Below are 12457 nucleotides of genomic sequence, written 5' to 3' on the forward strand. Positions count from 1 at the left end.
CCCATAACACTTTGCCAGCCACCCTGGAAGCTCCTCCATTGTCCATTGCAATCACAGTCCTCTCCACCCTTCTCAACTTTTATGGTAATCACTGTCTTGCATTTATCTGTAGATTTGTCACCTTAGTGTGCCTTCCCCACTATTTTTTTTTACTGTATATATATATATATATTTTTTTGAAATATAGTTGATATACAATATATAATTTTAAGGTGTATAGTATAGTGATTCACAATTTTAAAGGTTATATTCCCTTTATACTTTTTATAAAGTATATAAATATGTCATAAAATATATAAATATAATATCACATATAAACTTACATATATATTCCCTCTGTTGTGCAGTCTAATATATCCTTGTAACTTATTTTATACATAATAGTTTATACCTTTTAATCCCCTACTCCTATATCACCCCTGCCCCATTCCTCTACCTACTGGTGACCACTAGTTTGTTGTACCTTTTAGATTCCACATATAAGTGATGTTATGCAGTATTTGTCTTTATCTGTCTGACTTATTTCATGTCATAATACCCTCCAGGTCCATTCATGTTGTTGCAAACGACATAATTTCATTCCTTCTTATGACTGAATTCCTTGGTATGTATGTATGTGTTTAAGCCTGGCATGCTGCAGTCTATGGGGTCACAAAGAGTCAGGCACAACTGAGCGACTGAACCACAAATATACATATATATGTACATATATAATATACCCACATATATACCACATCTTCTTCATCTATTCATCTGTTGATGGACGGTTAGGTTACTTTCACATCTTGGCTATTGTAAATAATGCTGCTGTGTATGTGTATTTTAATATTAGTGTTTTTGTTTTTTTTCAGATATGCACCCAGCTGAGTCACATGGTAGTCTTATTTTTAGTGTTTTGAGAAACGTCCACACTGTTTTCCGCATTTCACTCTGCTGTTTTTTAAACAGGTACGCCTGTTTTTTAAAAAAAGAATGTGTATTTGAAATTTCTCTTAAAAGCTGCAGCATCCCCTCCATCCCTTTATTTCCTTACACTTTTTCTGTGGAAGGACGCAGGCAGTTTAAATCTCTAGAGTTACACAAGCTTCTCTATTTGTGGTGCAGGTCAATGTGTCCTTCTGTCTTTTGTGTTTCCTGCACCCTGGCAGCTGCTTCCAGAGTGACCAGACTCAGTTTCAACCTCTTTAGCACGATGATGATGCTTTTCATCAGGAAGCATGTAACATGTGGTTTTTACTTTTTTCATGTTAGCACTCAGTGATGCTTAATGTCTAGATCCACCACTTCACTGAAGGCAGAAAAATGGTGCAATTCTCACTCTATAATTTTGTTTTCATTTACTGGCTGTGATAATTTTTTAATGCTTCCAAATGGAGAAGCTTCCATTTTTCTATCGCTTGGTCACCCAGTTACAGTTCTTACAGGAAAGGCAGGATAAATATCCAGTTCGTTTATATATCCAGTTTTCAAGATAACACATTGGCTTCCTATCAAGCTTAAAATGGGACTTCCCAGGTGCCTCAGTGGGTAAAGAATCCACTTGCAACACAGGAGATTCAGGTTTGATCCGTGGGTGGGGAAGATCCCCTAGAGAAGGAAATGACAGCTCACTGCAGTATCTTGCTTGGAGAAGCCTATGCACAAGGGAGCCTGGTGGGCTACAGTCCATGGGGTTGCAAAGGGTTGGACATGACTGAAGCAGCTGAGCATGCACACAGGCACACATCCTTGAAATGTAGCCAATTCGTTCTTTTAAAATACTATTATGAACGTATGAATTTACATATATTTGATGGATTTCAATCCATTGCCATTTGAAGCTTCTTCAGTTGGTTCCTGGGTCCCCTTTGACATGACCTCAGGCAGTTTGTGATCTTTCTAAGTGTCTGATCTTTCTAACTATCTGATATATGAACATGCTCCAGACTCATGTTGTGTATCTCCTGCCCCAGGCTTGGAATCAACCATTTGTGCCAGAAGCCTGGTTTCTGTTAATAGGGAAAGGTATTTCAAGACCACAGTCTGGATACCCTGCATGCTCGTTCCTAACTGGACTGGTCCTTGTTTCTAGCTTTTCAGCAGACGTGGCATACACTTGTGTAATATGAGTGAGGTCAAACATTCTGTAAGTTCAAACCATTTCAGATTCAGATTCAAAGCTATAGAGGTTTTACTTAACTTTTATATTGCATTTGCATCTCCTTTATTTCAAACCAAGAGTCCTGGTTCTTAAAAACACAGAACTAGAATTAGAACATCTCATAATTATGACAAAAGTCTCAGAATAATAATAATAACAATACTAACCACCATCAACTATGATTACTGAAAATAGTTAAATTTGTAAAGCTCCAAATTCTATTCCATCCCCCCAATTTTTCTATTTATATTTGTATTATTAATCATATAGTCAATGTATATGATAGTCTATTCCTTTTAACCCTCATTTAGCTTTAATTCTATAGGTAGATATATATTTAACATTCACTGTCCTTATGTTGATGCCAATTTGGTCATTTTGTTTATCTGAAGCTAATTCTTTAGTAGATTCCTTAGTCAGTGTTCATTTCACAGAAACAATATTCTCTGAATTCATGAGTGTTGATAACAGTTTGTGCTCTTCCTACATGAAGTCAGTTTTGCTGGGTATAAAATCCTTAACTAACTTTTTTCTTTAAATATCATAAATATAGGTATTAAAAATAAGAGTTTCTTCTAGCACAAATATTGTTATCAAAAATCATGTGACAGTCTAATAATTTTCTTTCCCTTACAAGAATTGTAAAGATATTTTTATCTTTAAAGTCCTGTAATTTTATCACATCATATCTTGATGTTGATAGTTCTGGGTTGAGAGTTTCAAGTATCAGGTGAGCTCTTTCAATGTGTATTTTCAAATCTTTTTTAAAAAAATTTCAGGAAAATTGTCTTGAATCATACATTTTAATATTTTTTATTCCCTTGCCGTGGGATTCTAATCTAGAGGTGCTTTTGGTAACTCATCCTATTTCCAAACACACTTGTGTTCATTGGGACAGCAGGAACACAGGGTCTGTGTCTGGTGCTAGAGGAGTTCATCATCTAGTGGGAGGACAGTGTCTCTTTATTGCCTGTTACATGGAGATAATGAGTTGCAAATGTTGAATTGGCTTTTGGAGTTCACAGCCTGCCACTTTGAACCACGACCAGGATGGGAAGCAGTTGGGCAAGCTTGTGACTCCCGGTTCCTTTGTCTATTAAAGCAATTTATAACTTATCTGCTTCTTTGCTGAGGTCCCTAATTAAAGCTATTTTCAACCCAGTAAGCATCCTCATCCCTCATCCAGCCAGTAGAGTTGGACAGCTCCCCTGTGGCCTCTGCCTTCATCCTCTTAGGCTCTGTGGTTCAGGGTTAAGTTCCTATACCTTTAGCAGGGCCACTCTCTGAAATGCAAGGAGAAGAGTATTGTTTCTTGGAGACATAATTATAGAGACAATGCAGGCTTCTCTGAGATAACAGGCCTTTTGAAATGCAACGTGCTGGTGGAAGATCCAGCCCAGGTCATTGACTGCCTTAGCTGTCATGACTCATATTAATAAAGCTGTGTTTCTGCTTGGCTGAAAGGCTCTGGGGTTGGTGTCTAAAGTTCGTTAACCTTTTGTCTGAGGGACTTGTACTTGGGACTTGTGGTTCTATGTCTTTTCTTACAGTTTTTCAAGCTGTAACTACAGTTTGGTGGTTGTGGCTATGGGCACAACCATGAAATAGCTAACTTCACCTTTGAATCGTCTGTTACTTTTAAGAACATTATGTTCTAGATATTGGGGGCCCATAAGTCTATTTTTGCATTTGGTTAGGATTCTTAGAAGACTGGAAGCTCTGAATGCAAACAAAACTACTGCCGAGAGACACATTTAAGGACTTATATTTTTTCTGTCTTCTCAGGAGTCTGCCTGTCTTTGTCCAAAGTTACATGTGAAAGATTTTTGTCACTTAGTTTAAATGTACAATGTACGTTGGATGCCATTTACCTAAAGTGACGCTTAAGAAAATCACTTTGTGAAGTAAATACAACTTTGGTAATGTGAAAAATGTCTCCCTAATTTATCTGTCTTAAACTTACAACTTATTAATATCACACTGTAATCTATCAAGGCAAAGCTGTGTTTTATTCTTTTTTCCCCTTCCCATTGCCTCCCGTCTATCCCCTGGGAAGGGAAGTAGTTTCCTTCATGTGAGATAGATGATTTCTCTTTCTCTCACCTCCTATGTCACTGTTTCATTGCTCTCAAATCTTTTGTTTATGAGGAAACGAGGAAAAATTTTGGACTTGGAGTGAGAGAGCCTAGCATTCTCATCCGGCTTTGTCCTAACCAACTGTGAGACTTCAACAAGTTAGTTAACCTCTTTGAGTCTTAGTTTATTCACCAATAAATTGGGTATAAAAATCCCTTCATCACTTTATTGCTGCAGGGTTAATTGTAGTAATGTAGGTAAAGCACCTGGTACCTGGCACAAATAATCATCCTTATTGGGGAACTCTTTGGCATCATCGACTCAAAGGACATGAGTTTGAGCAAACTTCAGGAGATAGTGAAGGACCGGGAAGCCTGGCTTGCTGCAGTCAATGGGGTCACAAAGAGTTGGACAAGACTTAGTGACTGAACAACAGCAATCTGCCAATGAAAACGTTACCACCTGCCTATGAAAAATAGTGAGTGATATCTGTCCTCACTCCCCTTGACCCCCTTGGGTGGGGCTTCACCCCTGTTCTCCTTCTGTACTGTTGAGGATGTATTGCTCCATATGAATAGATCTACAGCCACTAAAACAAATCAGAGATACCCATTCACAGTGATCCATAAGCAAAAAACCCAAACCGAGCCCATGGGTATGGATCTTTAACAATGTGGGGGGTGGGATATGAAGGGAGGGGTCACCCTGCCATTTCTCAGCTCCATACTACCACTTCTGAGTTTTTTGTGCCTCAACTATTCTCTCTGCATACACGTGGTGGGCTGTTTTTATAGACGTGACTCCTAGCCAAGCAGTCCCCATAGTCTCAGAAAAGCCCCCTCTCTCACTTTCCCCCACACTGTGTTCCAAGGGGAGGGTGGTCTCCGACGGGGGCCCTTTTGCAAAAAGTTGCTTCAGAAGCTGGAAAATCAGACTTATGTGTGCCAGTCCTGATTTCCCTCCTGGCCTCCCAACCGTTCTCTTCCCCTCCTGTTCAGTTCCCTCCAAGCTAAGCTGTCCCTGATCCACCCCACCCCTCCTGACCCCCAGTTCTTTTGTTCATCCATCCCTGCCACTGCCCCCTCCCCCCACCCCAGTACAGTCAGCCTCACTGCTGCTTAAAATGTCATTTTTGAAACAACAGAAGGACATGCTGATTTTTGCGGCATCTCGGGGGGAAAAAAAATTTTTTTTTTTGATCCATTTGGTGTTGAGAGAACTCACAAGAAATGTATTCAGGGACCCTCGCCAGCCTCTCTCACTGGTGCGGTTCACATTTGGTGGCTGGTGATACAACACGCACAGTATTTTTCCCCCAGAAATGTCCATGCTCCTCTCATCCACACCCTGCTTCCTTTAGATTTCTTTGTCTCTTGGCTCATTCTGTACTTGAAGCGCTACAGTTCCTGATTTATTTCCAAGCCGGGTATCCATTCTGATCCCTTCTCGGGGGTTTGAACCAGGTTCTTGGGAAACCTGGGAACCCGGTCAAGCCTGGCTTACATCTCGGGAGGGGAGGGCATGAGACACTTCACCACCACCCCGGGCCCTCCCCTTGACCCATGGGGCCAGTGCCTGAGAGGAATCTGTCAGGCTCCTGGGCCAGGCTCTCTCTTCCAGAAGGGTACGGTGCATCTCTGCAAACTCGAGTTCCCTTTGTCCTCTATCTGTCTGTCCTCCAAGCCCTGCCATGCTGCACCTGTGATGACATATATTCACACCTTATTATTCCCATTAGATGGAAGGTTCTTGAGGGCAGGATCCATGTCTGACTCGTGTTCTTGTCCCTCAGCGCTGGAACAGGGCCTCGCAGGTGGCCCCGTGGCTGCTGACGGCTAGAACACACACCCTCCCCTGCTCAGCGCCCTCCTGAGTGAGGAGGACATGGGGAGCAGGGCTCACCTTCCGTAGGCTTCTTCACGGCCTCACTGCTGGAGAAAGGACTCACACTGGCTCGGAGCATCAATTTAAAACCCAGAGACCCTCTACTCATTACTAAAGGTCCAGATGAGCAATTAAGCTATGAATTGGAATTTTAATGAGCTGATGTTCTGGCCCCAAACACCTAATTGCAATACAGTGACTAGATTATCCCCCACCCGTCTGAGTGTCTCACAGTCACTCAGACCATCTTGCTCTGGGTTTAGTGGTTGTCATCCACAGACACCCAAAGTGGGAGGTTTGCTGCGGCTCAGGATCATCAAAGCCAGCCCCTCAAGCCTTGCCTCAGCCAGAGGACCCTCGTACAAGAGTGGTTTGAGGGCTACTGTTAATCTCAAAGTCTTACCTGGCGCGTTTCCATCCCAGCTCCTTTCCTGGGTCTCCTGCCCACTTGGGGCACCCTGGAGAGAACTGCAGGTCACCTAACAGGGGCTCCCCGACTTGCCTTCTAGCCATGATATGAATTTGGAGGAAATCAGAGCAAGTTCACTTTTCACACCACACACACACACACACAAACACACACACACGCACCCCCCAAAAATTCTTGTCCTAATGACTTGTCTGTACATTCTACTTGATGAGTGTCTGAAGTTTGAGGTTTGTAGCCTGAGCAACCTTCTTTAAAAGGACCCTGTGTCTTCCCTGGCTTTAAATAGACCTTCCTGATGGCTTAATCTGGGCAGAGTCCAGACGCTCTGCTGACCAGCACACCACATGTCACACACTACCTAGAATCCAGTTGAGCAAGTAGACACTGCCTCCCTCTGGCCCTGTTTGGGGACCTTCCCCGGATGCAGACACACCTGTGTGGTCCGTTTCATGTGTGGAGGTCTTTCCTTAACTGTGAATTCTAGTCCCTCCTTCCTGAAATGTCATTAATTGCTCCTATCTTAAAAACCGTCTTGGAGATGGGCTCCTTATGTGACATTGTTCCTGGTGTCTCTCTGTTGAAGAATATGTTTGAGCTTCTCTTTATCTGCTTTTCCCTCACCCTGGAATTCCTCATGGGGGCTAAGCTTTGCCAAACAGTTATGGAGCAAAATTAGAAGATTTTCGCTGGGCCGGCTTCTAAGGGCCCGCCTGGTTTTCTAAGAAGCAACCATAAAAAGAAGAAAGAAAGAAAAAAAAAAGAAAAAGTAGAGACTGGAAGAAGCAAACTTTTGGCTAATTACCGTCTTTTTTTCCCCTCTGAGCTCTGAGTACTGTTCTTAATTTCCTGGCCAGCTTGCGCCCCTCCCCCGCTCCCTCCCAGCATCTGTGGTGGTTTCAAATTGAAATGCATACCTGCTGCTCTGAATTTCCAGCACACCATACCAGTTGGTTTGCCAAACACTGAACTGCCAGCCATCTGCCATCCAAAGTCAGAATTTACATTGTTTCATCTTAAAATAACGCCTCCGGAATAGCAAGCCCCTCTGTGCATCAGGTTTTAACGTTGACAATCAGCCAGAATTAAAAACAAATACCAAATGGGCATAAAAAAAGAACATAGTGGGGAGTTGGGGTTGGGGAGGGGGTGGCTGGCATTTGACAAGAGAGTTTATTTTTCAGCATTTTTACCTGATTTTCCACCAAAATAGCCATGCCATTTAATTTTATCTGCAACAGCAGGAACTACTTATAGACTGAGAGCCTTAACTTTTTACTCGCCTGGCTCTACCCGAACAGACGAGGCTGGAGCTGCTGTCCGAATCTCAGGGAGGGTGGATGTCTTTATAACCTCCCCAGATGCAGGGGAGGAAAAGCTGTCGTAACGTCTTCACAACAGGACTTCCTGGTTGCTCAGATGACACAGCTAAGATGCATGAAGGTGGACTACCTGTTACAGGGCCATAGGCTAGTTAATGGTGAACCCAGGACTGCCAGGCCAGTCTTCCCACCCCTGGACGTGTCCATGCAGATGTGGGAGTCCCTCCACCCCTGCCTTTAGTTCCCCTTACCCGACCATAGCAACCCTTCTGGGCCTTATTCCCCTGCTGCTCCAGGACAGTTGTTTAGTTGCTAAGTTGTGTCAGACTCTCTGCATCCCTATGGACTGTAGCCTGCCAGGCTCCTCTGTCCATGAAATTCTCCAGGCAAGAATACTGGAGTGGATTGCCATTCCCTTCTCCAGGGTCTCTTCCAGATCCAGGGGTCGAACCCAGCTCTTCTGCATTGCAGGCAAATTCTTTACTGCTGAGTCACCAAGGAAACCCAGGAAAGAAGGGGCTTCTGCAGGGTCAGGAGCCCCTGGTGACCTGTGATGGCGGCCTTGTGGCAGAGCCACCATGAAATCTGGGTGACTTTCCAGAGCAGATGGGCCTGAAGGAGTTTTTTTTTTTTTCTTAAGAGAAAAATGAAAGAGATTTCATGTTTCCTTTAGGGAAGCTGTTCCAGGCGAAGGCAGCTTGGGGAAAAGTGTGAAGTTATGAGTGGGCAGAGGAAGCAGAGGGCTCTAAATTTATACTGAAGCCACCTGCCTACAGCATGGCGCCCCAGGCCACAGGCCTGCAGACAGGGAGGGCTTGTCCCTGAGCCTGGGCTGGGCGGGGCACTGGGCGAGATCCCCGGGTCAGCCCCATGCACCCTGTGGAAATCTCCGGGGGCCGACCTTAGACGTTGTAGGTCCAGGCGAGCTGCCGGCTCAGTCCGGTCCTGATGTGGGTGTCAGAGGTGGGCACTGTGGTCACTGCTGTGCATAGGTTTGCTTCTGGGCCAGCTGGTTCTCCTCCTGGAAGCCATATCTCAACCCGGACCAGACCCAAGGCCCATCTTGTGTGTTCCCCTGGCCCCTGCTTGTGGCTCTGACCTATCCGCCCTGCAAGCTGTCTCTGTAGCTGGAACCAGCTCTACTTCCTGTGAGGCGGGGCCATCTCCCCCATCTTTGGGGTCCGGAACACCATCGTTGTTGAGTTGCTCAGTCATGTCCAACTCTTTGCGACCCCGTGGACTGTAGCCTGCCAGGCTCCTCTGTCCATGAGGATTCTCCAGGCAAGGATACTGGAGGGGGTTGCCATTTCCTTCTCCAATCCCTTTCCTTCTCCAAACACCTTTGGTGAGTGGTTAAAGAATCCGCCTGCATTGCAGGACACTCAGGTTCGATCCCTGGGTTGGGCAGATCCCCTGGAGGAGGGCATGACAACCCACTCCAGTATTCTGGGAAATCCCGTGGACAGAGGAGCCATGAAGGTTACAGTCCGTAGGTCGCAAAGAGTCAGACAGGACTGAAGTGACAGAGCGCACAGCCCACACACCACTGGTACGTGCTCCACTCATGCTCACTAACCGAGTGAATCAGCGCTTTGCCGGGATAATGCAGAACTTAACTGGTTGTGTTGATCCCAAGACTCAGTCCCACAGTACTGAATTGGCCAGTAAGTTCCTTCAGGTTTTTCCGTAGGATGGAACAGAAAAACCCAAGCCAAGTTTTTGGCTAACACAATATTTCTCCTATGAAAGCTACTTTTGATTTACCCAAAATCTTCCAATTTTGTTGGGTTCCAGTTAGCAGTGTTGTTACTGAGAGTGCTCAGGGGCCACTCGCTGCATGAGGCACCTTGTGTATGTTCTTATCTCTCACTCCTGTGTGCCTCTTTGTGACCCCATGGACTGTAGCCCACCAGGCTCCTCTGTCCATGGGATTTCCCAGGCGAGAGTACTGGAGTGGGTTGCCATTTCCTCCTCCAGGGGATCTTCCCGACCCAGAGATTGAACCTGAGTGCCCTGCATTGTAGGCAGATTCTTTTACCGCTGAGCCATCGGGGAAGCCATTCTTATCTACTTTGACTTAATTCAGTTTACTAATAATATGTTGTGAAGTCCCTGTGGTCATTATAAACATCAGCCAACCAAGGCTGATTGGGTGTTAGTTTTCCAGGAGACGCCCCTCAGGCACATGTCAGAGGCAGACTTTAACCCAGGGGCCCAAGAACTCCTGTTAGGTGAGCCCATTGCATGGAATCTGGCCCTGGCCAGGCCCCAGTGAGCTCCCGCGACCTGGGGCATGTGTTCAGTATGGGTGACAGCCAGAAGTGCCTGACACCCACTGCGCACCTGGAGGAGGAGAACTGAGATGGGCGGGTCCCCGTGGGGAAGGTTCAAGAAAGTGGCTCCATTTAGCATTTAGCCTGGGAAGAAAACACTGAAGTGAGGAATGGGAAGGCTGCATGCAAGATTCCCACGACAGGCTGTCCTTGGAGGGAAAGGGTGTGCTCACTTGCCCTGGGGCTCGGGAGCAATGAGGCAGATGTTAGCCCATCAGGAAGGATTCCCAGGCAAGTGGAGCCGCCCATCAGTGGAATTCTCTGCCCACAAAGGGGTGAACAGCCTGCCCAGGAAGATCAGGCAGCTGCAGAATGACCCTTTGTCAGAAGTCATAGAAAGGTCAGCTCGTAATACGGAGCTTGGTACAAATGCTCCCTGAAAATGTCCATTCTGACTCTCAAGCCCCTCAGTTCTGTGTTCTTAGTTTAGTACATAAAACAGTGGTGCTCATGATGACACATTTCTAAAGCTTAAAATAGTCGTAACTCCTTTTCCCAGAATGAGTCATTTTAAGACCTCCTCCCCGTTCCCCGCCTTGAGAGTCTAATCAGAAGCCCGTTTTTAAAAACTTGAAATGTAAAACCCAAAACCTAAATGCAACACTGTCATTTGATTTCCTAAAAAGGTGTTTTTCCTTTGCAAAATCGGAAGGTGGAGTGACCCCTGCAGGCGCTGGAGGTGTTGGGTGGGCAGGGGTCCTAGGGAGAAGGCTACAGGTCCTGCTCAGCAGGGGTAGGGTGTGAGATGGGGGGTGGGGAAGGGGTTCTGATTCGGGCCAAAGCCACTAAACAGGGCCTTGCCTGCAATGGCTTCTGGGCATGAAACCTTCTAGACTAGAGCTTAAAACTCTGCCTAGCTGTCTGCACAAATGCTGTTTGCAAGATGTACTGTTTTGTGATAAAAGATAAAAGAGATCTTCTCTACAGCAGTTGTGAGGCAGTTTGTATCTGACCCCAAGTTAGAGTCGTTACTAAGGGAACCACAAAGAGAGTGAGCCTATATTTAAATGAGCCGGCATCTCAAGATTCCCCTGGGCAAGAAGCATGTTTCTCCCCTAAGAAAGAACAGAACATGACTTCCTTCCTTGTAGCGGAAGGACTCGTGGTGTTTGCTGCCCACAGGTGCTTGTACCTGTCTGTCGCTGCTTTTCCCCTCCGTCTGGGAGATGGAGCCTTCTCGCTGATCTGACAGCCAGGAAAGCAGAGCGTGGCTTCCCCTCTAGCTGTCTCTGAGCAGCTCAGTAAGACAGTAGAGGTCTTGTGGTTATAGGACACAGCTGTGCCAACCCGATGCAAAGGATCTCATCCCACAGTGTGTGGAAACAATGGGCATGAAGTTCAAAGCCAAAAGGGCAAGTGTCAGAATCCAAGCTCAGGACTCTCAGTGAGTTTGAAATGAACTCTGAATTCAGTTCTGGGGGAGAAGCAGGTATATTAAATAGTGACTGCATAATTGGGCTTCCATGGTGGCTCAGACAGTGAGGAATCCGCCTGCAGTGTGGGAGACCTGGCTTCAGTCCCGGGGTTGGGAAGATCCCCTGGAGGAAGAAATGGCAACCTACTCCGGTATTCTTGCCTGGAGAATCCCCATGGACAGAGGAGCCTGGTGGGCTACAGTCCGGGGGTCACAAAGAGATGGACACGACTGAGCGACTAAGCACAGCACAGTTAATGTAAAGATGGCAGTAGTTTTGATACTTGTTCAGCCACCAAGTCATGTCTGACTCTTTGCCACCCAATTCAAGATTCCTTGGGGCAGGAGTAGTTTGATACTACTTTAATCTTTAATATTAAAAACTATAGTGGTATTTTAAATGCTGTTGAAATGTAGGTATTTTTGTAATTTTTTTTTTTTGAGAAACTTAGATTCTCTCAGATAAGAAATAATCTCTTGTAGACAGAAGCTTGCTTGAATACAGCATGATTATGACACTACTGCCACCTAATGGTAGATTGCCTTAATTGCAGACCAAGTGCCTAAAGAAATGTTCAGTTACCAAGTCCTGTCTGGTTCTTCGTGACCCCATGGGCTGGAGTCCACCAGACTCCTCTGTTTGTGGGATTTCCCAGGCAAGAATACTGGAGAGGGTTGCCATTTCCTTCTTCACGGGTCTTCCAGACCCAGGGATCAAACTTGAGTCTCCTGTATTGCAGGTGGATTCTTTACCACTGAGCCAACAGGGAAGCCTGCCTAAAGAAATGAGCAGACACTAATTTCAAAACTAAATTACAGGGACTTCCCTGGTGGTCCAGTGGCTAAGATTCCATGCTGTCA

General features: G+C 45.5%; 1 protein-coding gene across 6 annotated transcripts in view; it reads left to right on the forward strand.

Annotated features, from left to right (window-relative positions):
- MSRA (methionine sulfoxide reductase A) overlaps nt 1-12457 on the forward strand; it is a 374360-nt gene that overhangs the window by 313105 nt on the left and 48798 nt on the right. The window contains exon 6 of one of the 6 annotated variants that reach the window (XM_043486559.1): nt 852-914. The exons of the other annotated variants lie outside the window; for them this stretch is intronic. Within the exon in view, the coding sequence (XP_043342494.1) occupies nt 852-899 (48 nt within the window). The 3' untranslated portion in view covers nt 900-914. Of the gene's footprint in view, nt 1-851; nt 915-12457 lie in introns of those variants that run through there. 6 annotated transcript variants of the gene reach the window in all.

Source organism: Cervus canadensis, chromosome 14 (assembly GCF_019320065.1).
Source record: "Cervus canadensis isolate Bull #8, Minnesota chromosome 14, ASM1932006v1, whole genome shotgun sequence".
Classification (NCBI taxonomy): domain Eukaryota; kingdom Metazoa; phylum Chordata; class Mammalia; order Artiodactyla; family Cervidae; genus Cervus; species Cervus canadensis.